The sequence below is a fragment of the Neocloeon triangulifer genome, unplaced genomic scaffold, assembly GCF_031216515.1.
Source record: "Neocloeon triangulifer isolate White Clay Creek 2 clone unplaced genomic scaffold, ASM3121651v1 ptg000005l, whole genome shotgun sequence".
Classification (NCBI taxonomy): domain Eukaryota; kingdom Metazoa; phylum Arthropoda; class Insecta; order Ephemeroptera; family Baetidae; genus Neocloeon; species Neocloeon triangulifer.
The window spans coordinates 961168-988131 of record NW_026775548.1 but is presented as its reverse complement, the minus strand read 5'-3'; the positions used below and the strand labels follow the sequence as shown (position 1 = coordinate 988131).

The following is a 26964-nucleotide window of genomic DNA, read 5'->3' as shown; positions in this document are numbered from 1 at the left end:
TTTATCCAAATATCGCAATAAATTACTCGATCAACGCAAATAATAATAATGTCAATTTGCAGGTCTCGACAGCGGCCGAAATTTGGCGCACGAATGTGATTGGTCGGGTTTAGGACGCGAGCCAATGGCGTGTCGTCGAGTGACGCTGCCCTCTTTCCCCTCGGCCGGCGGCTGCACCGCGGTAGGGGAGGGAATCGTCGGGTTCGGTGCTCAATAGAAAAGCGAGTAGTGTTGTCGCCGCCGCTGGCCCGCAGAGAAAGTTGAGCTCGCGTTTCATCGATTTTCGCCACTGAACACACACAACACAGGGGTGCAAAATGTCTGACACCATCTTCGGAGGCATTGAAGGGTGAGTTCGGCTCGGCTCGTCTAATTATCGAAGCGAAATTTGCTCTAAATTTACTTAAATTAATGTTGCAAAAAGAAAGAAAGAAAGAAACACATGCAGAAGTGCCAGCGACACGAATCGACCACATTTCTATAGGCATGCGCCGCCGCCGCTCACTTGTGTGCTAAAATTACACTCTTTTATCACTTGACACCTTAATTTTTTTTTATTCGTAGAGACGTTGAAGTCCCAAAATTTACACATTATTATTTAAAAAGAAAAAATAAGTGGTTGTAAAATTTGATTTTTATTTATTTTTTGATCAGGAAATAATTTATTTTGATCAGAGAGTTTGTTGACCTGGAAAGTTTGTGCGCCCAAATATTTGACCATTATATTATCTGGTACACATTCCAAATTGCAGTCTCTTCTGTATGTATTTCAAATGCACGACCTGATTATTTTTTTACTCATATAAAGTGCGATTGGGGGCGAGAAACGTATTAATTTTATTGCAGAGAGCAGAGTTGTTGTCTTATCGGGGATTTATAATTTAATACGAAGCTTAAAAAAAGGAGGAGCAATTGTTTGAACGTCTAGAAAGAAATCCTTTATAACAACAATAATTTTTAATTAACTAAAAATAAATAAATTTTACTTATTCTAGCTAAATAGTTTTAGAATTCTCTCAATTTTTTCTAAGTTTGTGTGATATTTTCATTGAAATCAAATTTTCACACCCTATTCGCATAATTCTTTTTTCTGTTTTAATTATTTTTTAATTCATTCTAAAAATTTAATTACATAAAACTTCCAGCAAAGCAAATTATTTTATTTATCAGGAAAATTTTTCTACATACAATTTAAATCTCGTTTACAGTTACTTAGTTTTTTAGACTCCCTTTAAATTTTATAATTATTTTACTTTCATTTAATAAAGACTTTACTTATAAATTGTACCCAAAAGTGGTTTATAATAAAATTAGAGCCTCATTACCGGAAAAATAGATTTTCACCTGTGTAAATATGACCCGCATATATATTCAAATTAAGGTGTTTATGCTAATAGGAAACACTTAAATTGACTAGTTCTCTCTTTCTTCAATTAAGAATCGTTTGAGATATGAAAGCTGTCCTGCTTCACTTATGGCAAAACATTGCCAAACACTGAACCGACCTCAACTTGCCCCAGGTTTCATTAGCAGCTCTTTTGAATTTGAAGCAGAGCGAGTTTCTCACATCATGTTGATGGTCAGAGCAGGTGCGAGCTTCACGAAAAAACTATGGAACTATTTTTATCTTGACGACCGATCGCTTATGTTCAATCACTTGTCGTCTCAAGGGGGCGACGTGTTTCGCACGTGCCACTGCCCAATCTTGACACGATGACGCAAGCGAAACTATTTGCTATGGGCTTCAAAATTGCGCATAGATACAATTTTATAAATCAAAGGAATTCTATTTAAAATTGATCAAAAATTCTAAACTTTTTCCAGAATATTTTATTTATATCTTTCTGTTACGTATAATTAAATTTGTCTCTATGTTAATCAGCAAAAAAGTATCATTCGGTCAAAGTTCGCCTCTGTCTGTCCTGCCGCCCTTATCAGTCAAGATTGAATCTTCGTCTTTTTTTATGTCACATTTTATCTGCCACTATAAATAATGTTAAAAATTGATTAATCACGTGTTTAAATTCGATTATTTCAAGTGGCACATTTGCAAAAGACACTCGAGACTTAGAAATTATCAATTTATTATGAGTGCTAACGTCTCTTTCATTGTCTATCGGTGATAGCGGGACACGTTGATTCTTGTCGTAAAATTATAAATTATCTTTTGAATAAATACGCCATTCACTGCTGTTCTTATCAGAAGTCATTTAAAGACACGCGAATGTATTTTGTATTGAGATGCAAAATTCAGTACAATGAACTGACTAGTGGGATATAAATTTAAAAAAATTAATTTAAATAATAATAAAAAAATCAACAGTAAATATGCCTGAAAATCAAAATATAATCTTTAATAATTATAAATATTTTCACAGCAACGCCAACCTTTTGTATAATTAAATTTCGGAAATAAAAACACATAATTTAATATTTTTTGATAATTATTTGAGCTTTTTGTGAAATGAGGAATTTTTATTGTCAAGATCATCTTTTAATTGAAAAAAATTAAACTAAAATTTTTTCTGCTGGGAAATTTTTAAGTTCTTTTTATCTGCGGTTAGACGCTTGGCAAGACAAAGAAATGTCTGACAAGTATAAGAAGTAATTATTTAATTAATGGATAAACTCAGGCTTAATAGACCTGCAGACACGCCTTTTTAAAAAGACAATTATGTCATTAATTTTCCATCAAGCAAGTCTATCAAATTTCAACCGCCACAATGAACAAGAAGTGCAAATCCATTCAAAACATTGGAGAGTGAAAGTTTGGGCATTCCGCGCGTAAGACATACAATAACGCTTTATGAATATTTTACCGGTTTTGTCTGATATAAGTTGTTGCTCTCCGAAGGCATTTAATTGATCAAACGGCGCCTGCCCTCGCGGGACAGGTTCTTTCCAAATGCGATTATTAATTTCTCAGTCACACCCACACGACCTTGATTGCAAAAAAGTAAATAATGTCAACCTTCTGAAAAAAATTAAATGGAACACTTGCTCAGCAGCCTAGAAAATGGTTTTAAATTTTGAATAATGGTTTCTTTGTAAAAAATATTGAATTAATCAAAATTCTTAAAAATTTTACAGTTAAATTTCTTAGAAATTTGAATCCCCCTAATTACTTGATTTGCTTCTTTCACAAATAATATAAATGAATAAAAAAAAAATCCAAATTTTACCATTTAAATTTAAATTTGAGGTTTTAAAATTACTCAAAATCACTCATTTTTTTCTAGTAAACTAACAATAATTTTCTTTTTTTACCTAAAATAACCCATTTTGAGTATTTTCTTATTTTATCGCCTTTTCATTAATATAAAATTTCACAATTATTCCCCTTCTATATTTAGAATTATAGTTTCCTGATTAAAAAAGAACCAAAAATTTCATAAAAAATTACACCAATTTTACCAAAATCTTATTATTGTTTGACTATTTTTAACAGCAAATCAAAATGCGACTGACTTTTTTAATTCAAAAGGAATTTGAAAACTACAAAATTAATGTAATAGATTTTTGCGCAGCTCAGCAGCAGTTGACTTTGACCCGAAACGAATTTCGCCAAGGCCCTTTCGGCAGTTTGCTCTGATTGCCTTTGATTCGTAATTTATTGAGCCGTCGCACTTTTGATTGAGCCAAGTGGAAATGTCAATTATTTCAAATTTATAACTGGGACGAGCCTCCAAGTGAAATTCATCTCTTACGTAACTCGCGCGGCGCCACTCGCAAATCTCTCTCTCTCGCCTGTCACTTTGGCACGTCTTTATGCATCAATATGCAAATAGTGCGTTGATAATCTTTTGCTCGTGCTCTCCCCTCTTGCTCAACGTCAGTCATCTTAGGGAAATTGGCAGCTTTTTTGCGACACGAATGCAAACAAAACATCTTGCGAAAAACGAATGATTTTTTTTATATTTACACAATTTTCGATTACAAAAATTATATATTTTTCTTGCCCCTGCTGAGGAAAGTTGATGAGTTTTGAACTTTGTTTTATGCGTTTTGGACCGATGATGCTGACCTGCTGATATTAATTTTATCTCATTTGAATGTCCAAAAGGCCTCGACCCCGCTTCATAAAAGTGCCGACCAAACGAGTTTTTTTCCAAGTGACTTTTCATAGGTCTCGAGTCCAAATGAGAAGTGCATCTTTGCGACACAGAGGCAACTTTCGACATTTTTTTAACGATAATAATTAAATTAAATTATTTTATGTACCAGCATGTTGGGTTTTACGTCTTTCAAGGGAATGCAAATAAATTTTGCAATTTTTTAGAAGGTTTATTTATGTTTCCAGAGGCGCCACGCACTCGAAAATTGCTCTTTACAACGGACTTGGCTCCAAACTGGTGGAATGCGGAGGCCCCGGAACAAATCACTATGTGAGCTGAGCATCTTTATGGTCCTCTTAAAATAATCAATAATAAATTTATTAATAGCTGACCGGCATGGTTGAATGTCAGAAGCGGATCTACAAAATGGTGCAAGACGCGAAGCAAAAAGCTAATTTGCCTGAAAACACCACCTTGGCGGCACTTGTAAGTACAGATTTATTTCTAAAGGGAAAATAGTGAACAAAAATTTTAAGACTCGAGAGACGCCGCAAGAAGTAACTTAGAATTCATAGTGCTTATTTTTATCAAAAATAATTACAAAGATGTTAGGTAAATTTAGAAAAAGTTTAAAGTCTTTTATTATATATAATTTAAATAAACAGTTAAGCTATAAAAAAGGCTTATCAAAAAATAGACTAGCTTTTTCCCATTAAAAATATCTACATTGTGAATTTAAATGTTAAGTATTTCATGAATTTTAATTTTCGGTTTTTGATTTTGTGAATTTAATTTAATAAAATAGTAAATAAATTTAAAAATTAATCACATAACCATCTAATTCAACAGAAGAAAATCTATTGACGTTGGCAATTTTGTGTCTGAAAATGATCAAGTTATGTTCATATTTTGTTAAAATTTTAACAAGCTTTATCTCATCCTCCATGTGTTTGTTAGCAACGCCGATAAGCATTTCGCGTGGGCTGGTTCAAAAGGGGCTCAAAAAGGCTGACGCATTTTGGTTTCAGGGGCTGAGCCTGAGCGGCTGCGAAGACCACGAGGGCAACGAGCGTCTCCGCGAGGGTCTGCACGAGGCCTATCCTGACCTCAGCAGGGCGTACCACGTGTGCAGCGACACCGTCGGCGCCGTCGCGTCGGCCCTCGAGCACGGCGGCCTCGTCATCATCGCCGGCACCGGATCCAACGCGCTCCTCCTCAACCCCGACGGCTCCGAAGGACGGTGCGGCGGATGGGGCTACATTTTGGGAGACGAAGGCAGCGGTGCGTTCAGTTTTTATTCTAATTTTTTTTTATTATCAATTATTTTGATAATATTTACCGATTTTTGCAAATGTTTAAATTTACATACTTTAAAATTATTCATATTTTGATAAGTCTAGGAATGGTAATTATTGATTCAAACATTGCTGAAAATTAACTAAAATTTACTAATAAACCCAAATATAGCAATTTGGAATTAAAATTAAATTCTTGAATCATTTAAAACACAAATTTGAGCAAATAACAATCTATTTGCTCCTATAAGAAAGCTACTTTGAGATTTTTAACACCACCATTTTTGATACTCTATTCAATAATATTCATGATGATACTAGCTAATTTAGAATTTTGACTGTTAAATCAGCTGTTAACATAAAATTTGTTTGATTAAAAAAATGATTTTATTAAATTTTAAATTTCATCTGATTTGGCTGAAAAATCTATTTTTAAATTTGTAAAATGTTCTGAGATGCTTTTTAATTAATGTCATATCCAGCAAATTAATTACTATTAAAAAGGAAATGAGACATATTTTAATTATTATTTTGTTTCTTTATCATATCAAATTTCAGTCTTTAAATTTGACTTTTGTCCCCTTTATTTTTGGGATGTGCTGAATAAGAAAGACGGGAAATTAACTTTGCCCAAATTGATTTACGCCAGCAATGTGTTCCAAAATTTCCTGCTCTTATTTTTTTCTAACTTCATTTTTGGGACACTGTCATAAACATCCACCGCAGCTCGTTTTCTTTCACGAATTTCTTCTGCTACATACGCAGAGACATTGCACGGATTCCCTTTGTTGAACCCCCGCTGAATTCAATTTCCGCTCCTGCCGCCGGCGAAAAACGCCACGGCTTCTGAGCTTTTCCTGCACATGGCGAAAATCGCACGTACGCTCTCTCATTATATTTGCCATTACTCAATCGAGCAGCAGCGTGATATAAAAAGCAATCTCTTTGAAAGTATAAACGAAAGCCCCTCTTATTTATATAAAATGGACAGTTACTTTTCAAATGAAGCATGAATGAATTACGTACAAATATGTCTAAAGGCGCGCGCTTAATATATAAATTCCAGGCTACTGGATTTCCCACAAGGCGATCAAGACGTGCTTCGACAAAGAGGACGGACTGACCGACACACCCTACAGCACCGACCTCGTCTGGCAGCTGATTAAGGACCACTTTTCCATCACCGACAGGTACCAATAATAAACGCACAGTCGTAAAATCCGAGATTCGGGGCCAGAAAAATATGCTCCAACTATTTTAAGAGCTTGTCGGCGATCAGTGTAAAAATTTCTATTTTGATCTCCTTTCGATTGAGAAATCTCTTTATTATATAATTTTGAGTCTTTCAACCGCATTTCTTTTCTTTCTTCGAGTGAAACTAACTGGAGTAAAATAATTTTAGATTCGGCCTGCTGCAGCACTGCTACACAAACTTTGAGAAATCCTTCTTCGCCGGACTCTGCAAGAAGCTGTCCTTGGCGGCCAGTCAAGGTGATGGCCTCTCGAAATGGCTTTTCCAGCAGGCGGGCCGCGATCTGGCTCGATTCGTCGCTTCCGTCTGGCCCAAAGCACAAGCAGTAAGAATAATTGAACATTAAAAAATTATATTATTGTTTTTATAACAAAAGTAGCATCTCTAGTATTAAATTTAGATTTATAGATCAAGAGAATTTAAAACAAAAAAAATGTTTCATTGCTATAATTTCGATATTTATAAAATTTTAATTAAGTAAGTTAGAAAATACGTAGTACTTATGAAAATCCTAACAGTAAAAAAAAAAAATTAAATGGCTTTTAATAAGGGTGTGATATTAAAGAGGAGAAAATTTTGAGATTTTTTTAAATCTTCGAAGAAAAAAATATTTAAAATGTCTAATGAATTTAACAGAATTTAAAGGAAATCCACTTTTAGACAAATTCAGTTTTTTTAAGCCTTCTTACTTAAATTCAAAACTATTTAACTATCCTAAACCTTTGACCATCAAGTTTGTGGAGCATTTTTTAAAAATGTTGCTTTAAATACCGGAATAGAAAACCTGTTTTTAACACGGTCGGGCAACATTAAAATGTGTTCATCTTTTTTCTTTTTTAGAAACTGCTGGAGCAGCCAGGCGGTCTGCCTGTCGTGTGCGTAGGCTCGGTGTGGCTGAGTTGGGAGCACCTGCAGCCAGGCTTTGTCGCCGAGCTGGCGACCCACCCTGAAATCCGCGAACTCACCCTGGTGCAGCTGAAGAGCAGCGCGGCCGTCGGCGCCACGTACCTGGCGGCGCGCCTCGTCCACAAGGACTTCCCCGCAGACTACGCCAGCAACTACGAGGTCTTCTTCACCTACCACAGAGAGAAACAGACCAACGGCGTGGCCAAGTTCAACGGAGACGTAAACTCAAAAGCAGCGAACGGAATCACCAACGGCCACTCCAAAACCAACTGAATCAAATTAAGAGAAAATAGGAAAAGGGCCGAAATAATTTTTAATTTGATATTATTTTATTGAATATTATGCCAAGATGTCCTGCTGCAATTAAGCATTTAAAAAGCATCACTATACTCCATTTTCAAATATCAAAATTTTTAGCATAAAATAGAATGGTTTATGACAAAAATAGAACTTGTTCAAAAGATTGACCTGCAATGTTTGTAGAGCATCTAAGATTACTGTTAATTATGTGAAAGTTGTCTATTTTTATACAGAGGAGAAATGACAAAATATAATCAGCTGACTATAATCACAAAAAGCAAGTCTTTTTTATCTCAACTTCCTCCACTTTTGCCAGGTTAAAATGAAATAAAACACCAGAGCTTGGGTTTTGATTTTTTCAATGGTTTAACAGCATGATGGCGTACATAATAAATGATTTATGTGTTCAATCAAATAATCTGGATAACCATAATTCAGAATAATATATTTATATATTTTTAATAATTACTCGATAATTAACATTACTGACAAGGCTTTTCCGTCTGGATTCACTTCCGCGTGTGAGTATACGTAAAACTACATGATTGAATTCCGTACAGTTCAATTAAGGTAATTAATTATTATCAATGTGTGTTCTCAGTTTAGTTTACACTCGCAAAAATCACCCCACCTTGATAGGTATAATGAATATATATTCGCATAGTTAAGAGTATCTACACGACCAAAACAAAAATATTATCCTTATACAAAACATCAATCAATGCACTTCTTACGCACTAAGTAATTCCTTCTTTTATTCCATGACCAAGCGTGATATTTTTACGTTAACTTTTAGTTTTTTTTATGTTATATACTCTTGGGTATACCGACTTAAATGTGCTTGACTCAGCCAGCATAAGATTTATAAATTACATCTACACGCAGTAATTCTCATTCGCCCTCGATTTCGTTCAAATGAATAATAAAATGTTATCGCATTATTTATTATGAAGGTTCTAATCACAAATTAATTTTGGCTTTTAGTTCGTAAACACAAGTTCGTATCAGACAAAAACAAAAGTCGCTAAGCATACCGGTGGCATTTATATAAAAGTAAAAAAGACCAAAGTTCTCCTGCAGAAAACTAAAGTAAAACTCATAAGTACATAATTATAATAATTTTGACTTCCGACAAATAAAATTCACCACAATTATTGCATGCGAAAAGAAAAGCTGATGAATAAATTTCCAAAATATTGCAGTTTTAGCCTACGAAAGATAAATAGACTTTCTACACCGAAAATAAATAAAATTAGTGTAAAATCTTATATACACGCTCACACGTCCTGTTATTGGTTACATGAATTTCAAGGATGACTTTGTAGGCAGATCTGATTAAATTAACAGAAGGGATTCCGAAGGTCTATTTTTGTGGCGCTTGGGAGGAAAGAAAGATAAATCAAAATTTACACAGGGCCAGCCTTTGGACAATTGTTAGAGAAATCTCATTCAGACTGTGTATGATTTTCTTGTTCATCCACTCGTGACAATCAACAATAATAGTGCAAGCGAGTAACAAAAACAGAACAAAACAGACCGGTTCACAGCAATGATTCAGCAGTAGAGTGCTATAGTAGGTTAGATGATGCCATTTTTTTCCGATTATTGTCCGTTGATGGGTCACTTGCTGTTCTCAATGTACTGATACACCTCTCCCTCGGTGCAGTCGCAGCCGACCGACAGCGGCGACGGAACCCGCTCAATCACCTCCCAGAGCTCGCGCATCGGCGTGCAAATCCGGCACGTCGGCTCGCAGAATTTCCATCCAGAGATTATTTGCCGGTAAGAGTAGCAACAGACCACCTCACATTTCTCCAGCAGGGTGCACGTCCGCAAGTGGTGCAGCACCTCTTTGGCAGCCTCGCAGCCCAGATACTAAAATAGTGATCAAATAATTAATTTCGTCTTTATTGAGAAAAATAAAATCAATCAAGAATAGATTTTATAAAAAAAGTTTGTCCATAATTTTTTTAATAAACCATCAAATTATTCTACATACATATATTAAATAGTGACGAATACACTTACGGCACAGCAGGAACCATAAAGTTTGCGGTACGAGACGTCATCTTCCTTCTCCTCGCTGATGCAAAGGAAAACCGCCAGCAGGGTGCGCATTTTCCTGATCAACGAGCGCATTTCGTGCTCTTTCGAAGTGCTGTCGATGCTGGGACTCGAGCACGCCTCCTGCTGCTCAAATCGAGCTACGGTTTCTGCCACATTAGAAATCTGTCTCTTTGAATTTTGTCACTTCTTTTACCTTGTGCAAGTGGCGTGCAAAGAGGACACTCGCTGATGTTGTTGCAGCACATGTTCCAGTGCAGACTCAATTCGCGAATGGTGATGCACACGGCGGCGCACTTGACGTTCTGGCAGGTGCACACGTGGCTCCACAAAGTCTTCATCTCTCTACACAGCGCCACATCACACTAGAGGGACAATAAAAATTTACAATTTTTCAAAGGAAAAAATAAAAATCTGTTTTTTTTTTTTTTTTAAATGGAGTTAAAAAGAATCTCAACTTGATTTAGGAATAATTTGATTTGAAACAAAAAATAACAATTTTTCTCTCCAAATATTGTTATATTAAGTCTTTACTTGAATTACAAAAATTCAATTAGAAATAAAATTTATCCAAAATTTTTTCATTTTTTAAATTGGAATTATAACAAGTCTCAACTTAAATTGGGAAAAATTTGATTTAATATAAAATTTAATGAAAATTTTTGAAATTTTAAATTTATTAAAATAGAAAAGTCTGAACTTGGTGTAGGTAAAATTTGAATTCGAAGTAGAAATCGTTTAAATTTTGTCGTGCTGAAGAAAATTGGCCAACCTGAATTTGCGGAGAGGCACATTCGTGCACATGGAGCAACAATTCCAATTTCTGCTGCATGTTGAGCTGCATGATGCAGTCGTAGGCATGCAGGTCGTGAAGTTCGAGCGAGTGTTCCTCCTCGGCCTGCTGCTGCAGCTGCTTCTGGTGGAGGAGCTGCTGCCTCCTCAGCAAAATTCCTGCATAGTGCATGACGTGCAACGACCTCTTGCTCGACAGCTGCTTTTGGGCCAAGTGCGCGTACTGCTTGTGCAGACTCACAGTCAAATCACCTGAAGACAATTTTAGTTTATGATTCTGCAAATTTCATTATCGGCGCAAATAAAAACTCACCAGTCATAAGTTTGTGTAGATCTTCGTCGGGAATGCGACAGTCTGAGAAAACAGGAGCAGGAACTTTGTCGATGTCCTTCCAGATGCAGCGAACCGTGCTGCACACGCTGCAGTACTCCTGGCAGAATTCCCAGCCGCAGATGACCTGCCTGGCGCTGTAGCAACAGGCCACAAGACATTCCTCGCCCTTTCTGCAGATTCTGAGGTGATTGAGCACGTCCTGCATTGGCTGACAAGTCACATTCTGCAAGCAAATTTGTGTGAAATTTGTTTCAGCAAAACATGATATTCAAGTACCTTGCAACAGTCTTCAACGTCGAGCTGACTGCCTTTGTTGCCCTTGCACCTGACTGTCGTCCTGATGAGCAACAGAGTGTAGACCAATCGTTTCACATTGTTGACAGCCACGGTTATGGCTGCCAGCTCTTCCTCTAGGGTTTCTTCCACATCCGAGCCGTCCGAAAGGGTCCAAACCTTGGACTTTGCTTGCCTCCTGGTCTCATTTTTCGGTCTTGTTGGAGTCAGTACTTGAGGCAGCAGTTCATGCTCCTTTGACTGAGTGAAAATAAATTTTAATTTTTAGTTTCCTAAGGGGTTCTAGGTTTCAAGATCAAGATTACACTTATTTTTTTTTGCGACAAATCAACAAAGAAAATTATTAAATTAACATTTCATTTGAACTCATATTTGAAAATTTAATGCCTCAATTGGAAAGTTATTTAAATCACCTGCATTACAGGCGGAGGTGGACTTTTAGGTTGGGGCTCGTCCGGCCCTCCATCTTCGTCCTCGTCTTTGCTCTTGTTGGGATCGTCGTTCTCCGAATCGATTTCATCATCGTCATCGTCGTCTTCCTCCTCAGGAGTCTGAGCCCTTTTCTGAGTCGATTTTTGGCCCCGTCCACCTGATTTTCGGCCAGACTTTTTGCCCTGTTTTCGGTTGAAACCTTGCGATCTCTTCTTAGATTTGCCCTTGTGCTTTTTTCGCACAGACACATTAATTTCTTTCCCTTCAACCTTAAAATAAAAACAATTTTTAAACCCTTAAGCAATGAATTCAAAATAAATACTTTATCGTCAAGGTTTTTCGCAGCGTCCATTTCCTTATTACTAGAGGCAACTTCAGGGGAACTTTGGACTGACGATTCGGCATGTTGCTTTGGGGAATTAGAAATAGAGCTACTGGGACTCGGAGGATCCATAATGGGCACTGAATTAGCACTAGGAGGCTGCTGACGCTGAGGAAGTCTTCGTCGAGCTGGGCAAATATGAAAGTAAAACCAATCCTTGTGTTGGTGCAGATCAAAATTTACCCTTCAGATTTTTCCTGGTCTGCCTCTCCTTGACTGGGGTGCACAAAGGGCACTCCCTGTCCTCCTCCAGATAGCATTTGGACCAGTGACTGACGATATTGGCTATTCTATCACACAAGGGAATGGGGCACTCTGCCTCCTCACAGTTCTGCATGTGACTCCACACGTATTTCATCTCGCTGCACAACGGCACTATGCACTGAAATTCAACCACTTTAATTTAATTCGAAACATTTCAAAGTCAACTTACATCGGTTGATTCTTTTCTTTGGCACTGAGTTGAAATGTGGAGGAGAAGATCAAGTCGTTGCTGCGCCCGCAGTTTCAACAATTCGTCCAGTCTCGGGTCGTATTTGGGCAACTGAGGCTCCTCAGGAGATGAGGAAATATCACGGTCATCTTCGTTGTCCTCGTCCGTCTCTTCCTCCTCGCAATCATCTAATTCAAAAATTTGTAAATGGCCCAAAAACTGGCTCTGATTTTCAAGTACCATCGTTCAGAACAGATGGCTTGTCAGCCGCTTGTCCTTTATTCTTGGTTCTGGATGCCTCTAATCTAACCGCAAATTTCAAAAAGTAGGAGAAAAGGTGGGCAAGGCTGATGTCGTCGAGGGTAATAAGTTTTTTGCTGGTTCTGTTGGTTCTACCTCCAGGCAGCGCGTAGAGTTTCCTTTTTATTTCAACCTTTGTCACTTGATCCTTTCCCTTTTTCACTTCCCCTCCTCCGTTTTTCGACACAATCCTTTGCGAACCTAAAATTTTTCATTATTTAAATTCAAAGTGAATTATTTTCAAAAGGCTTCTCACCAATACTGCAGAAGAGGAGAGGCTCTGACTTGAAAAGAAAGCCATCCGTATTATTCCTGAGCCCGTTGAGCAGGTCAGTGGTGAGGTTGCCAGCGTAGATGATCCTCAGCGAGTCGCCCACCTCCTGGCTCTTGGCCAGACTAATCCACAGCCGAAGACGAGTCAAAACATCAATAACCTGGCAAGATAATTGTTATTTTTTTTTGTAATTTTGGAAAATTACAAACCTCTTTTGGATCCGGAACCTCTCCCGTCTCCGTGGCCCACACGGGTTCATAAGCGAGAACCAAGTTGGTCCAGTTGGACACTCGGGCCGTCAGTACCGAGGCCTGGCCGTAGAGCAAGAGCTCCCGCTGCGCCGCCTCTCTGTCCTGCTTTGATTCGCCAATGCAAGCTATCACCTTGAAGCCACAGTCAAGAGCGCTGCTGATCTTTTCCGCTACACCCTGGACAGGTTAAAAGGGAAGAAAAAATTAATCACCAAAATACAATGTCTTTAAAAAATTTGTTTTTAACTTCACACCAAATGCAGCAGTGGGATTTTTTGATAATTTTATTTCAAGGTAAGTGGAATTTAAAGGTGCGCCAAAATATCAGAGAATCAATTCTTGATAAACAATTCTCAGGAAAAGATTCTACAAGCTGCCCCTAAGAGAATCGTTTCTCAAAAATTTTTTATTGAGAATCGTTTCTCAGATAATTCTGGCCCACCCCAAGTTTTTTCCAAGAGTGTTGTGGCAAAGTGAATATTTTTTTTTTTACATAATTACTGATAATTACAAACAGAGTAAATAAACAAAAGGGAAAAGCACCTGATCACAAGTTCTGTAGACCTTCCAGTCTATGGCTATGTCCACAGTCATGATGCCTCTATTTCACCTCCTGCAATTTAAACAGATTTCGAATTAAACCAAATAAAAGCAACAACTGCGGCTTATATGAAATGAAATTTTTAAAAAAAATTAAGCGCCCCTATGCAAGCAAGTTTCGTAGACAATCGATAAGGCACGCAGTAGGAAACCCTCCGTCTCTAAAAACTTTCTACATGCATTCGCTGCTCTTATTCTTTCTATCGAATAACCCACTTTTGACGTCACAAGCGTCAAAATCAGTGCGAAACGCACGCAACAGCCCTGATCGGTGCGGGGGTGTTCAGGTTCAGGGTGCGTGCGCCATCGGAGGGGATTTTGCCGAATTCGGCCAGATTCGGCGTCGAACGTGCACCGCAGGCTGTTCGCCAGGCGAGCACGTAATGGAGACGTATGCAAATTTCGCACTCGAAAACGTCGCTCAGGTCGCGGCCTGACGCAAGGTTAAGGTCTCAGGGTCGTGGAATCGGCGAATCCCAAGTCGGCTGAGTCATCGGGCCGACGGATGGCCGACGTTTCGGCTCAGAAATTTTGTTTCGTAATATTCTCCGAACGCGAAACGACACAGCAAGAAATCATGGGCGGGGTTGCTGCCACTTCGAAGCCGGATTTTGCCCTTAAATTTGAGGGCTACCCTGGAGGAAGGGCCATTTTCCGGAAGAGGGATTATTGAGGTGTTTTTGGAGAACGGTCAGCAGTCGGGATTTGAGTTATTTGACAAGGAAAAAGGACAAGAAAGTTACCTGGGCATCAGCTGTCACCATAAGAGGCCATACAGAGTGGCCGACCATTAGGGCAAAACCGCTCAAACAACCGGTTGTCGTTTCGGTTATCTTGATAAGACGGTTTTTCAGATGCATTCAAACTCAAAGATGGGAAAATACGAGAAAAATGTCAATGTAAAAATAATTTCTTTTAATTTTAGAATATTTTAAAATTAAAAGCTCAGCCCGGACGTTGTGCTATTTTAGTCAATAATAAAACTGAAAACCGGTATATTACATTTGAAAAATACCGGTAGTTTTCAGATTTAAAGGCCCTTTCTTGAAAAATTACCAATAAACGTGAAGCGCGATCTCTTCGGTGCCAGCACGAACTTTTTCCTCGCCGTGACAAGCATGTGACTGATCACGTGACTGCTGTGCAGCGATTTGATTGGCTCGTTTTGAACTCAGCGATAAAAAGGTAAACAAGTACATCGTGTGCGACAAAAACACTCAAGAAATTGAGATTATTTGCCAGGATAATCTCCTGAATATTTTAAAATAAACTTCCCAAAGCTGCTGCATTTATAATCATCACAAAATGGTTCGATTTTCTGCGATTTTAGCTTTTGAGGTGAGCTTCAATATTACATTTTTTGAATTTCATCATGTAATAAATTATATTTAATTTTTACAGAGGCGACCCGTGAAAAAGATGAAGTTTTTTCCTGAAGAAAGAGTAAAGAAAACATCTAGTCCTCCAGAAACTCCACCGCAACCGAAACAAGAGCCGGAAATAAAAAAACGAATCATCGACTCTGTCGTTTTGAACGTCAAAGGCGGCGTCGGTGGATGTGGAAATCCCAAGCTCAGGGGAAAAGGTGGAAAAGGAGGCGATGTTTATTTCATTGCAACCAAAGGTTAGGTGATTTGCAGTAAAAGTTTTCAATGTAATTTTCATCATCTTAATCTTTTTTAGGAGAATCACTAGTCGGTCTGAAGAAAAAACTCCCCTACGATCAAATCCATGCCGAATCTGGTGGAAATGCAAGCAACCTGAACCACTGTTTGGGAAGGGCAGGTTCGGACAAGTGGATTCCCGTCCCTGTTGGTGTCAACATTTACGACAACATAGGAAATTACTTAGGTTTCTTCGTCGCACCACAAAATTTTCAGTTCACATTTTATTCCGTTTCATTTTACCATAGGATCACTTAGCAAGGAAAATCACTCACTTTTGGTGGCCAAAGGTGGGGAGGGCGGAAACACCAAGAACGAATTCAGAATCCGTGGAGGTCAATCGGTCACTGCAAAGGTACAACTGCAAGTTGTGGCAGACGTCGGAATCGTTGGTTTCAAAGGATCTGGAAAGACCACCTTGTGGAACCATTTGACGCTTCCTCTTTCCATGGAAATACCCCCAATTGGTAGTTAATTCAAAATGAACCAATAGATTTTAATATTAAAATTTTCAGAACCAACAAAATACGCTGACGTCAGAAAGATGACCTACCCTGATCTGAGGGTGATCCGAGTGCTCGACACTCCTAGTTTTCGACTCGGCATGCAGGATGAGAAACAGGGACAGCAGGTTCTCAGCTACATCAAAAGGACACGCTTGCTTTTGATTTGTTTGGACGCCACGGGCCATCAATTGGGCCCCAAGAAGAGACTGAATCTGTTTGAATCTTACCTTTGTCTCAACAAAGTAATTTTTTATATTATCTAGATCAAATTTTGAAAATTTTACATTTGTCAGGAGTTGCAGTTGTTCCATCCCAAAATGATGAGCAGACCTACTGTCGTTGTTGTCACCAAAATCAACAGACCTGACTCGCAGTTCCAAGAATTTGAAAGTCAGCTCAGGAACATAGATGGTATTTTTTAACTTTATAACTGCATCAGTTTTGTAAAGAAATTTTTATTAACAGAATATGCGTCCATGCTACCGAAGGAATCAAGACCGGCTGAGTTTTTCAACTTGAGGCATTTGGTCGGCATGGATTTGCGCCACAGAGAAGAGGAAAAACTGAACCGCCTGTGGGAATCGATCAGGGTTTTCATCGACGAGTATGAATTCGAGAGAGAGGAAAAGGAAAAAGAAGCCGCCACCTTCATCAGGATGCACGGACGGCACAACTAAAAGGTAGGATGAACTTTTTATTCTCTACAAATCAATAGTTTTACAAAATTGAAAAAGAAAGTTTCCTGCCCAAAACCCTTTTCTAGAGGTAGCTCAAAAATTCCTGAAACTATTCTAGATGAATTAACTTGTTAGTGTTTTCGGAATGTTGGCATGAAAGGCAAATAGCTGGTCCATTTTGCTCTGGAAATAAGGGAAATTTAGTCTCGAGCAGGATATAAATATCAAAAACTTATACTTTCTGATATAATCCATGCCAAATGGCAAATCGTAACATGTTGGCGTGTCCTTTTCGACAAGACCTTCCGCATCGTGGTGTTTATTCCATTTTGTCAATCCTCGTTCCTCATCCGTGCCTAAATTTGTAAGAAAATTTTGACACAAATTTAAACAAAAATATTTATATCCACCTGGCACAGTATTGTCCAAAACGAATCCAATGAGGCCTCCCACAAACATGCTTGTGCTGAGCAATACAGTGCAGAGTTGATCAATGAATTCACTTCCTGTTTTGATAACATCAGGATTCTTCTCCATCCACCTTGGCAGAACCTAAAATAAAATGGAAATTAAAATCATTCTATAAACATATAAAACAAAATACCAAGGCAAAGAAAATGGAAAAACCAATGATGTACATGTTCCGGAAGGACTTCAACGAGACAAAGTGCAAAGTAGATATTCCTGGAAACATAATTTTTATTTCCAATTTTGAAAGTTTGAATGATTTTAATTTACCAACTGCAGTGACCATTCCAAAAGTAATGCAGAAAACGCCGCCGATAATGGGCGAAGGGATCGTGACGAAAAAGGCGCCGACCTTGCTGAAGGCGCCCAGGGTCAGCATGATGACCCCGGCGTACTGAACGACCCTTCGACTGCCCACTTTGGTCACTCCGATGGCGCCGATGTTCTGGCTGAAGCTGGTGGTGCCGTTGCCGGTGCCCCAAATGCCCGCGATCAGGCAGCCGAGGCCTTCAGTGCCGATGCCCCTGTTGACGGCGTGGATTGGTGGTGGCGGCGCCTCTTCAAAATTAAATAAGAAAAAAAATTAACGAAAATTGAAAAGGGAAGCAAAAAATGTTCACCACAAAATTGGGCACAGGCGTAATAATCGCCGACCGACTCGATGGCTCCTGCGATTACTCCGGCCAACATGCCAAAAACTGCTGCTGCACTTATGGTTGGGGAACCCCATTGTCCTATGTAATTAAGATGGCGATAAAATATAATTAATTACTAAAATGGGAGGAATTTGGAGTTCAATTTTAATTGCCAATTCACTGGTGCAGTCTTTTATTAGAAAAAATAATCCGGAAAGACCAAAAGAGTATTTTTTTTAAATTTAATTGATTGTTTTTAACTCCATCAAAATTAAAAATAATTATTTAAAATTTATATTCTAGTATTTCTGATAATTTTGTAAAACAAAAACATGCTAAGTTAGAAAAAGAATCATTTCCTTCCATTGAAAATTCTAATTTAAAAAAAAAAAAGAAACAAAAAATCCAGTAAAAGCCTGTTATAAGCTTAGAAATTAACAACAAAGTCATCATAGTCTCACATAATTGAAATCAGAATGACAAAATTAGAAAAAAATTAAATTTCAAACAAATTAAAAAATAATTATTACTCTTTTTGTTAGTTAAAGAATATTTATGCAAAAATTAGGTTCACTTTTTACCTGGATATGGAAAGTGAAACCACGGGGCCTCTTGCAAAATTTTCAATTTCGAGTCGGTCCTCGCCAGATTTTCCTCAGGCAAGATTCCCGTCGCAGTCAAAAGGCCGCACACAATCCACATAATCACCATGGCAGTCAAGACCTGAATCATTTTGTAACAAAAAAACGGTAATCTTTGGCGAAAAGTAAAATTTACAGGAAATATTTGGAAGAACGGGAACGTCTTCCTCTTTTTATTTTCGCCGATTTTCTTTTTGCCCCATTGCGGCAGCGGCACCTCGAGGAATCTCATGTACAAGGAGAACAAGGTCAACAAGGCTATCGTTCTGATCAAAAAATATAAAATAAATTGTAAATATTTGACTGGAAATTTACCCAGCCGCGATCCACCAGTTGCCGGACGCCTCGCGAGCAGCCGCGTCGAACAAACACAATCCGATCAGAGCCACGGTCGGGGCGATGGTCAGGGGCGTTATGTACTTGAGGACCAAACCAATGAGCCCTGAAATTTAATTTTAATAAGTTTATTATTTTTCTATGGCATTGTAAAATTCAACCCAAGTATCCGATGGCCATTTGAAACAAGGAGGCGATGAGGATGGCGCCGGAAACCTCGTTGACGCGCACTTGCCACAAAGCTCGCCGATCCTCCAAACTCATCTGCAGAATCTGCTCCTGCGGCGGGCATTGCCACTTCGGCAGGTTGAGCAACGCCAGGGCCGGCGCCAAAAAGCCAAAAGAGCTGCCTTGAACGATCGGAAGTCTGAAATGTACAAATTAAAATTAAGACCGAAATTCTGTTTAAAATTATTGGTCAAATCACCGAACCCCGATGGTCGTTTGCATAATTGTAACGAGACCTGAGACGAAAATAAGGGTTGATACGAGCTCGCCTCTGGCCGCGTCGTCCTCCAACATGCACAGTTTGGGACACATGACGACGGGCACCGAAACAATGCCAACTACAAACGTGACATAGTGCTGCAAATTTGAGTTAATTAATTTTAAATTTTTTCTTTTTCAAAGATTGCTCAAAAACCTGGAAACCCAGTATGATGCAAGTGTACCAGGGTGGATTGTCTTCAAGTCCGTAGTGGAGAGTTTTTTCTCCAGGCTCGAGCTCGTCCTCAGAAATGTCCAATTTGCTTTTGACGTTGTTTTTGAAATTCTCCTCGTCAACTTCGATTTTCATGGATAATTTGGAATTGTTGTTGTTGTTGCTGATAATTTGAACATCTCCATTCTGTTTTGACTCGTTTGACAAAAGTTTCTGCAAAAATTATCCCTTTGATCAGAGGAAATTTGTTTTGGTTCGTTTTCAACCTTGACTTGGGCCTCCAGCTCTACCTCCATCCTAGCTGCACTCTTTCCGTCGACTGTTGTGAGCAGCTAACTTTGTGCTGTTGTGAGATCTCAGTGCAAATATGTGGTCTTTCGCAACGAGCACTAAAGCTGCCAAAATATGGGAAACGTCGTCATTTCTATTTTTCTGCATATTCATGGCAAAAACATAACAAATTTTAAAGTGGAAAAGCTTAACAAATAAAAGCGAGATTTTTGAAAACCTTGAGGAAAAGTCGATTAAATTTTTCTGCGTCATTTGCATTTGTTTATTGGGAAAGGAATATAAATGCAACGCTTGATAAAAAAGATAACCTTTTGTTGTTGACCTCAGGCGTAGGAAACAAAACCACGTGTTGCAGAAAGAACAGAATTTTCGAGCAAAATAGAGTTTCGTAATTGAATATTCGGTGCGGCTGATGTCGTCAGTGAACTTATCAAGTGACATTGTAGTATTTCTTCCATTTTTAAGATGATGATTGTGTGTTCTCGCGCAAAGCAAATACGAAAACGTGTGATATTTCTAATTTTGGAACGGAAAGATATCCCGTATTTAAAGAAAAGAAATGTGCGTTGTATTGATAAGATTCAAATTTAAATGTGGAAATTAATTATTTTCAACTTACCTTGTAAAAATTATCACGCATTCAGAATGAAGATTAAAATCAAAATTATTTCATGGCAAATCCGTACAAGAACGCACATGCAGCAGCGGCCAGTGGAAAAGCGAGAGTGAATCTGTAGATAAATTAATGATGATTGACAATTATTGTAATCTATAATGAGTGTGTAATTGCAGTCGTACATTGTAAAGAGAGATGTTAACAAGTTGAACTTGTGACCTTGGCTTTATGATTTATCGCTGCTGTATTAACTGGAGCAAGGTGCGGTGTTGGAACAAAAACCTATAAAATGTGTTGTTGCCGACAAATGACTATTCTTAGATTTTATTAACAAATTTAAAAATAAAATCAAAACACGTGACCGGACACAAAATGCTCAAAACCTGCACAATGAATTTAAAATTAAAATATGATTTTTTTTCTATGTTAATACTTTCACTTTTGTATAAAAATGTAATCAAAAAAGCAATTTTTCCAAGGAGAGGTTTTTCATTTTTAAGAATTACTGAATATCAATTTTAATTTATTTTACAAAATAAAAGCAATTTATTTAAAAGAAATAGTCATAAAATTAATTTAAATATTAAGTATTCTTTAAAGACAATTCCAAGAAAAAGGCGTGCACAGAATTATTATTGTCCGCTGAAAGTTGGATTTTGGAAGGTCGACGCCGGCTCTCTATACAATGGGTTGTTGCCCTGCAAAAATTCTATTTTAAGCACAAATCGCATCGAATTTTCTAATTCTTACCGCGTCCCACATGGCCGCTTCGCGTTCCTTCTCAAATTTGGCAAACTCGCGCCTGTCGTGGATGGTCGTGGCCACTTTCCAGATTATCAGCATCACGATCCCAGCCAGCAAAATCGCGCCAATCAAACCCAAAACGGCGCCTAAAAATTCAAAAATAATTTGGAACAATTGGAAATTTTAACCATCATTGTTGACAAGACTTTAAATTAAAAAATGCTTTAATCTTAATACCCAAAATGTCGACGGGAGGCGGACACTCCTTGTTCTCGTTGATGAAAACGCGCAGAATCTTGTCCTTGAGCGTCAAGTATCGGTAGTAGTAAGTGCAGCCCTGCAGAGGGTAGCTGCAGAGTCTGGAACTGGCGATCGCTTCAGGGTCAGGCAGCGACTCGCCCCCGAAATTGGTTTCCAGGCTGTTGCGAAGTTCTCGCCTCTGTCGCTTCTGGCTTTTCAGTGGCTGACTTGAGACCAGACTGTCCTGAATGGCTTCACCTGTTGAAAGAATTCTTACAATTCTGCTCTCTGGTTTGATGCAATTTGCAATTCCAGAAACTATGTGAGAAAACTTAGCTTTAAAGAATTGAATTTGTACCAAAATTTTGACGTTTAAAGACTAAATAAATGAAGAACTTCATTAAAACCTGGAATATCTCAGAGAAACGAGTCTCAAAATGATTCTTGAGAAAATATTCTCGCGCAAGGATTCTCCAGGAACGTTTCTGCCTTTAAAATTCAACTAAAGAATCGTTCCTGGAGAATCCTTGCTTGAGAATCGTTTCTCCAGAGTCGTTTTGAAAATCGTTTCTTTGATATTCGGACCCAACCAAGCAGAACGTTCAGTTGAAACATTCAGGTCTCGATAATGAATTGGGAAGAATCACGATCCACGCCGGTTATATTGCTCTGTTTGCCTTAATTTCCTGGGTTTTAATGAAACTTTTAATTTTTTGAGTAATTTTCAAATGAATTTCCTAATTAAAAATCAAAATATAGCAAGTGTTCGATTATTTAAAGCCAAGTTCTTCCCGCACAATTTTAGTAAACCACTAAAAAACTATAAAAACAAAATCAGCAAATTAATTACTGGTAAGATTCTGCAGCTTGTAGAGGTGGTAAATTTCGCAGTCAGGATGCATCTCGAGCGTTTCGCCTTCTTTTGATTGGAGCACGCTCAGGACGCACGGCTTCAGCTCTTCACATTTGCCCTGGCAATTCTGCACAAATTCCGCATTTTTTAGTAAATTACTTTTGGCTTCTTCAGGGTTCAACTCACCGGACAGTCTTCGCAATAGACTCCGCTGTACTTTCCCTTGCCTGGGATGAATCTGCACTTGCACTCGCCGCACTCGCAAATGCCGTTTCCGGAGCAAACTTGATCTCCGCCCGGCGGTGTGCATTCGGCCTTGTTCTCCGAGCACCCGCAGGCCGGTCCACTCCATCCAGGCTGACACACGCACCCTTCGCAGCCGCAAGTCCCGTGGTCTGAGCAGACGCGGCCGTTGGAACCGATTTTGCACCTCTTCACGTCGCAATCGCAGTGTTTTCCAAAGTGTTGCTAATAACAGAGTTAAAAATTATTATGTTTAAAAATATTTTCCTCAAATATTTTATTTCTATGAAGGTCATGAGTCGATAGAATTTTGAGAAAAAATTATAAATTTTAACAACCATTGATAAGATTTTTAGCTTTACTTATTTTACAATTATTAAAAGAATTTTATAAAAAAATAATTTTATTTTTTAAATAAAATACAAATTCAACTTGAATTTTTTTAAATAATCATTGAGACTATTTTTTCGTCATTCTAACTATAAAAATGTTTTTAAGCTGCAATGTCCTGTTTATATACAATAAAAGGGCTTTTAATTTTCTTCACATTATTTTTACTCACCAACGGGTTGTCGCAGACGCAAGTTCCGCATCTGCACTCACCCCTCGAGCTGCAAATTTGTCCGTTTAACTCGCATTGCGATTTGTCTCTTTCGTCAAACGAGGAGGAATTGGAGTTGCAGTTGCAGTTTGATCCCCAAAAGCCAGGTTGGCACACGCAAGTGCCACACTTGAAGTCGCCGTGGCTGTTGCAGTTTGCTTGATCGTTGGGCGAAAATTGGCCCTGAAATTATAATTAACGTGAAAAACAATCTTGAAAAGAAAGTAATTTTTGGCACCTGTTTTTCGCAATCGCACTCGCAGTCAATTTCCAAGTCGATCTCCAGTTTTTCGTTGATTGATTGTGGAGAAATGAAGACCTTTTGGTTTCTTCTGGTTTTGTCGAGTGGGCATTTTACCTGCGAAAATTTTGTCCAGATTTATCAGAAATGTAGATTATTTTTCTTCAAAATCTCACAGATAATTTAATATCAAATATGATGGAATCTCCTTTTTTCTTCACTTCGCATTTATTTGTTTTTAGCGGTGCCGTAGAAAAACCGCAATTGCTGAACATCTCGATGGTAACGTCGCTGGACGCTTGATAGTCCATGACTACAGATTGAGTCAGTTGCTGCAAAAAAAAATTATAATAATAATAATTTTTCCTTGTCTCGAATTTCTTCTTTTCTCATACTTTGTACTCGTTTTCAATAAGATCGACAATATTTCCCGAATCTCCGGCCAGGATTCCTGTCTTCGATCCGTGAATTCCTCTATTCATCATTACGTATGTGCTGTTCACATTTTGAGTGACCGCAAAAATGATGTTCATCTTTCTCTCCCGGGCGTTGTTGCTAATCTGTTGATTTATTTTGTTTATTTTATTTTGTTTATTTTTTTTTATCGAAATTCAAGAAAAAAAATTAACCTGAGCCACACTCGGGTAGTCCTGAATCAAGGCGTGTGTGTAGCTTCCGCTCGCATCCATGTGGCACTTTTCGTCGTTGGGCTCGACTATGCCACCAAGCTGTTGCACAAGTATTAGTTTAATTTCTATTTATTCTAAAAATTGCAAAATTTTGATCATCCCCTGAGAAAATATGAATACACAAATTCGAAATGACAAGAAAAAGTGTGAAACTGAAAATTTTTCTCTTTGAAAGTTTTCTCCAAATTAATTCTGCTTTGTTCGTTGGTGGCGCTGCAAACGCTGATGAGAAAACGTAGCAAAATCAGCGCCACCAATGACCAAAAGCTGAATTAATTTGGAGAAAACTGATAATTTTGGTTTTGTCACAATTGGAATTTCCGCATAATGTTTTAACAGCTCAAAATGTTGCGATTTTTCAGTATAAAGAGAAATTAAAAACACCCTGGTATGGAAAAGCAAACCTTTCCGTCTCCGGCGTAGTGAGACTCGGCGTCGGTGGAAAAAATGATCATCTTCAGCGCCTCGTTTCTCCAACCAATTTCCTCGGCGCAAACCATCACCTGCATCAGGGCGTCGAATCCGCCCTCAGGTGTGTCGACGTTGCCAGAAATTTTGGTTCGTTCGACGGAGGTCTGTAATAAAATTAAATGAAATAGTGATTTCCGGTATTCATTGTCGGGCTTACAGCAAATTGAGACGTTTGAGTTGTGAGCCGCAGATGGTTCTTGAAGGAATAGGCAGGCTCACAATCAAGACACGGTATCTTGCTGAAAAAAATTCTGCTTTAATAAACGAACATTACTAATGAGTACACTGGATTTGCATTTGAAATTAAAAAAAAAAAAACTAAGCACAATTATTTATTTTTAAGTTAATTTTGTTCATTTTAATAATTCATAATAGAATGTGAAATGAAGGAAATAAGAATATTTAGTTATTAGAAAATTATGTTTTTCTTGCTCTGTGAAAAGCCAAATTTAATAATTGTACTTTTTTTACTATTAATATTTGATCCCCAAATTTTTAGTCCTTTGATTTTAATGAGTATGTGTTCATTTCGTATCAACAATTATAAGAATTTTAAATTATTTTTTATTGAAATTCTTAATATTAAAAAGCATTTTGAAATTTTCCACTGACTTTTCCACAATGGTGTTGACAAAAGGCATGACGGTTTTGTCAACAAAACTGCCGAAACCCATTTGCAAATTAGAAGACTGAGCTTGCATCCTAACGGCTAACTCTTTTCCAAGCGACGAAAGCTTATCCTTGTCATCTTTCATGGATTGCGAGAGGTCCATGAGATAGTACAAATCTAGCGGATAGTCCTTGGCCTGCGTGTATTGCATCTGGAATTTGGCCGTCTTTCCTGTTACAAAAGAGAAGACAATTAAAATGCCAGCCTAGAAGGAAATCTATTTTCTCACCCGGTCGTGTTTTGATCTTGAGCTTTTGAGGTTTGACCTGGACAATCTGCCCAGGGTTTGTGTTCAGCAATTTATTTTCCACCACCTTCACGAGAGCATTTGGGTCCACGATTGAGCCTCCGCACCACCCTTGAGGTTTGCCGGCACTCGCGCACTGCGACTCTCCATTCGACGGTTTCTGTCAATTAATTGAAACGTGAAATTTGAAACGAATAAAAAGAAATTCTCACAGAAGTGCACCAAACACATCCCGCGGCCGAAATGCAGTCGCCGCAGGTCTTGATTGTCGGCACTTGGCACGGGTCACTGGTCAAAGTGGTCCCGATTGAGACCAACAGAATCAATAATTTTGGTCCCATTTCTGCTGACACGCCCGTCCGCGAGCCAAGGGAAACGAATTTTATTTTATTATTCCGATCCCAGCTCTGGGCAGGATGTGGCTTGATTGATAAGAAAAAAGTTCTCTGCATGAGTAAGCAAAACACATTTTCTGCGGTTTTCAAATCGTACCATAATTGGAAGGCTTTTTTAATTCTATTCTATTAAAAAACCAAGAAGTGTATAGGTGGGTTCGATTATCAGAGAAAAGATTCTCGAAACGATTCTCGAACAAATAATCTGTAGGAACGATTCTCGAGAAAAGATTCTCACGAAAGGATTCTCCAGGAACGTTTCTGCCCTTAAAATTACACTTTAAGAATCGTTACTTTTTTCGAGAATCGTTTTTACAGATTCTCTCGAGAATCTTTTCTCAAGAATCGTTTCGAGAATTTTTTCTCTGATATTTGGACCCACCCTATAAAAGTTTCCTATTTTGCGTCTCCAAGCAACCGAGGCGCGTTTGTTTTCCATTGATAAGAACTGCGCCGCGCAATATGGAATCTCCTGAAATAGATTTATCGCAGGACAACAAAATTGTTGTGAGTTTTTAATCATTTTCCGCACTTGTCGCGTTGATTTAAAATTATTTGGCAAGCTGCCGGAGCTAAAGGGCGTTGACCTGCTGCGAAAGTTGTGCCTGCACCCTAGCAAAGCCACAAAGCAAAAGGCGGCGCTGCACAAAACTTGCCATTTGGCCTCTCCGATTTCGACTCGGCCGCCGTCTGCGATCAGGTTTTTTGAAATCAAAAGATGGACCAGCAAATTGGTTGATTTAAACTTACAATTAGGCTTAAGGAGGAAACGGGTGGTAAAAAACGGAGGCCCTCGGACGCCTTTTCAAAATTTCTGCTCAGCCACCCTGAGGACAGGCCCTGGCGAAGAGGCCCAAAAGATTTGCCTTTGTGGGACGTTAGAGAGACTTTGAATAACAAAGCTGCTATTATAACTTCAGAAGTAAATTTATTCAAACATTTAAAAAAAAAAACTGAAATTGATCTAATTACGGTTTTTTATTTTTTAATCAAAACTTTATTTCTATTTTTTAGATTTGCCTAGAGTTTTGTGATTGGTATCGCTCGCTCGGCGGAAACGCAGTCATCGACGAGGAAAAAGTGGCTCAACTTTTTGAAATCCGAATTCCAC

The 26964-nt window shown here is 38.3% G+C and overlaps 5 protein-coding genes across 6 annotated transcripts; 2 read left to right on the top strand and 3 right to left on the bottom strand.

The window, feature by feature from the left end:
• Nucleotides 1–215: 215 nt before the first annotated feature.
• Nucleotides 216–8071, top strand: LOC132194016 (N-acetyl-D-glucosamine kinase). The gene is made up of 7 exons (XM_059615047.1): nucleotides 216–349; nucleotides 4301–4385; nucleotides 4443–4541; nucleotides 5084–5336; nucleotides 6417–6540; nucleotides 6753–6927; nucleotides 7443–8071. The coding sequence occupies exons 1-7, from the start codon at nucleotides 318–320 to the stop codon at nucleotides 7779–7781; spliced, it is 1107 nt and encodes a 368-aa protein (XP_059471030.1). The 5' UTR covers nucleotides 216–317; the 3' UTR covers nucleotides 7782–8071.
• A 593-nt stretch (nucleotides 8072–8664) lies between these two features.
• LOC132194011 (uncharacterized) lies at nucleotides 8665–14787 on the bottom strand. 2 transcript variants are annotated; one of them, XM_059615041.1, is made up of 15 exons: nucleotides 14708–14787; nucleotides 13908–13977; nucleotides 13323–13541; nucleotides 13096–13273; nucleotides 12780–13040; nucleotides 12540–12727; nucleotides 12290–12488; nucleotides 12047–12234; nucleotides 11706–11993; nucleotides 11275–11532; nucleotides 10978–11221; nucleotides 10645–10916; nucleotides 10069–10237; nucleotides 9837–10012; nucleotides 8665–9683 (listed from the first exon to the last, which is right to left on the bottom strand). In XM_059615041.1, exons 2-15 carry the CDS (start codon nucleotides 13956–13958, stop codon nucleotides 9429–9431), a joined length of 2946 nt encoding a protein of 981 aa, XP_059471024.1. In that variant the 5' UTR covers nucleotides 13959–13977; nucleotides 14708–14787; the 3' UTR covers nucleotides 8665–9428. The 2 variants fall into 2 exon arrangements, with proteins under 2 accessions (XP_059471024.1, XP_059471025.1); XM_059615042.1 differs by lacking the exon at nucleotides 14708–14787 and adding an exon at nucleotides 14181–14201.
• Nucleotides 14788–15118: 331 nt separating this feature from the next.
• LOC132194015 (GTP-binding protein 10-like) lies at nucleotides 15119–26945 on the top strand. Its single transcript, XM_059615045.1, has 8 exons — nucleotides 15119–15302; nucleotides 15366–15588; nucleotides 15648–15815; nucleotides 15877–16095; nucleotides 16144–16376; nucleotides 16428–16545; nucleotides 16600–16814; nucleotides 26868–26945. The coding sequence occupies exons 1-7, from the start codon at nucleotides 15270–15272 to the stop codon at nucleotides 16809–16811; spliced, it is 1206 nt and encodes a 401-aa protein (XP_059471028.1). The 5' UTR covers nucleotides 15119–15269; the 3' UTR covers nucleotides 16812–16814; nucleotides 26868–26945.
• LOC132194014 (solute carrier family 23 member 2) lies at nucleotides 16595–20574 on the bottom strand. The gene is made up of 14 exons (XM_059615044.1): nucleotides 20463–20574; nucleotides 19819–19947; nucleotides 19535–19765; nucleotides 19319–19476; nucleotides 19053–19258; nucleotides 18871–18997; nucleotides 18692–18821; nucleotides 18496–18637; nucleotides 17900–18013; nucleotides 17550–17837; nucleotides 17416–17495; nucleotides 17222–17363; nucleotides 17050–17167; nucleotides 16595–16994 (listed from the first exon to the last, which is right to left on the bottom strand). Exons 2-14 carry the CDS (start codon nucleotides 19846–19848, stop codon nucleotides 16943–16945), a joined length of 1818 nt encoding a protein of 605 aa, XP_059471027.1. The 5' UTR covers nucleotides 19849–19947; nucleotides 20463–20574; the 3' UTR covers nucleotides 16595–16942.
• LOC132194013 (integrin beta-PS-like) lies at nucleotides 20931–25866 on the bottom strand. The gene is made up of 15 exons (XM_059615043.1): nucleotides 25671–25866; nucleotides 25441–25618; nucleotides 25154–25382; nucleotides 24699–24780; nucleotides 24475–24645; nucleotides 24011–24109; nucleotides 23777–23941; nucleotides 23558–23713; nucleotides 23379–23498; nucleotides 23102–23323; nucleotides 22483–22764; nucleotides 22294–22423; nucleotides 21441–21701; nucleotides 21210–21349; nucleotides 20931–21157 (listed from the first exon to the last, which is right to left on the bottom strand). Exons 1-15 carry the CDS (start codon nucleotides 25797–25799, stop codon nucleotides 21092–21094), a joined length of 2430 nt encoding a protein of 809 aa, XP_059471026.1. The 5' UTR covers nucleotides 25800–25866; the 3' UTR covers nucleotides 20931–21091.
• Nucleotides 26946–26964: the final 19 nt, after the last annotated feature.

Bases quoted from the DNA above. Each gene is read 5' to 3' on its own strand.
- LOC132194011 (XM_059615041.1), bottom strand. From the start codon at position 13,958: ATGACTGTGGACATAGCCATAGACTGGAAGGTCTACAGAACTTGTGAT. The intron at 11,222-11,274 runs GTACTTGAATAT...ATTTGCTTGCAG, and splicing joins ACGTTGAAGACTGTTGCAAG to AATGTGACTTGTCAGCCAAT. The intron at 10,917-10,977 runs GTGAGTTTTTAT...AATTGTCTTCAG, and splicing joins TCTACACAAACTTATGACTG to GTGATTTGACTGTGAGTCTG.
- LOC132194013 (XM_059615043.1), bottom strand. From the start codon at position 25,799: ATGGGACCAAAATTATTGATTCTGTTGGTCTCAATCGGGACCACTTTG. The intron at 23,499-23,557 runs GTGAGATTTTGA...AAATTTTCGCAG, and splicing joins TATTTGATATTAAATTATCT to GTAAAATGCCCACTCGACAA. The intron at 22,765-23,101 runs GTGAGTAAAAAT...CTCTGTTATTAG, and splicing joins GCGTCTGCGACAACCCGTTG to CAACACTTTGGAAAACACTG.
- LOC132194016 (XM_059615047.1), top strand. From the start codon at position 318: ATGTCTGACACCATCTTCGGAGGCATTGAAGG. The intron at 350-4,300 runs GTGAGTTCGGCT...TTATGTTTCCAG, and splicing joins ATCTTCGGAGGCATTGAAGG to AGGCGCCACGCACTCGAAAA. The intron at 6,928-7,442 runs GTAAGAATAATT...TTTCTTTTTTAG, and splicing joins TCTGGCCCAAAGCACAAGCA to AAACTGCTGGAGCAGCCAGG.
- LOC132194015 (XM_059615045.1), top strand. From the start codon at position 15,270: ATGGTTCGATTTTCTGCGATTTTAGCTTTTGAG. The intron at 15,816-15,876 runs GTTTCTTCGTCG...ATTTTACCATAG, and splicing joins CAACATAGGAAATTACTTAG to GATCACTTAGCAAGGAAAAT. The intron at 16,377-16,427 runs GTAATTTTTTAT...TACATTTGTCAG, and splicing joins CTTACCTTTGTCTCAACAAA to GAGTTGCAGTTGTTCCATCC.
- LOC132194014 (XM_059615044.1), bottom strand. From the start codon at position 19,848: ATGGAGGTAGAGCTGGAGGCCCAAGTCAAG. The intron at 19,259-19,318 runs GTGATTTGACCA...TGTACATTTCAG, and splicing joins CAAACGACCATCGGGGTTCG to ACTTCCGATCGTTCAAGGCA. The intron at 17,168-17,221 runs GTGGATATAAAT...TTACAAATTTAG, and splicing joins TTTGGACAATACTGTGCCAG to GCACGGATGAGGAACGAGGA.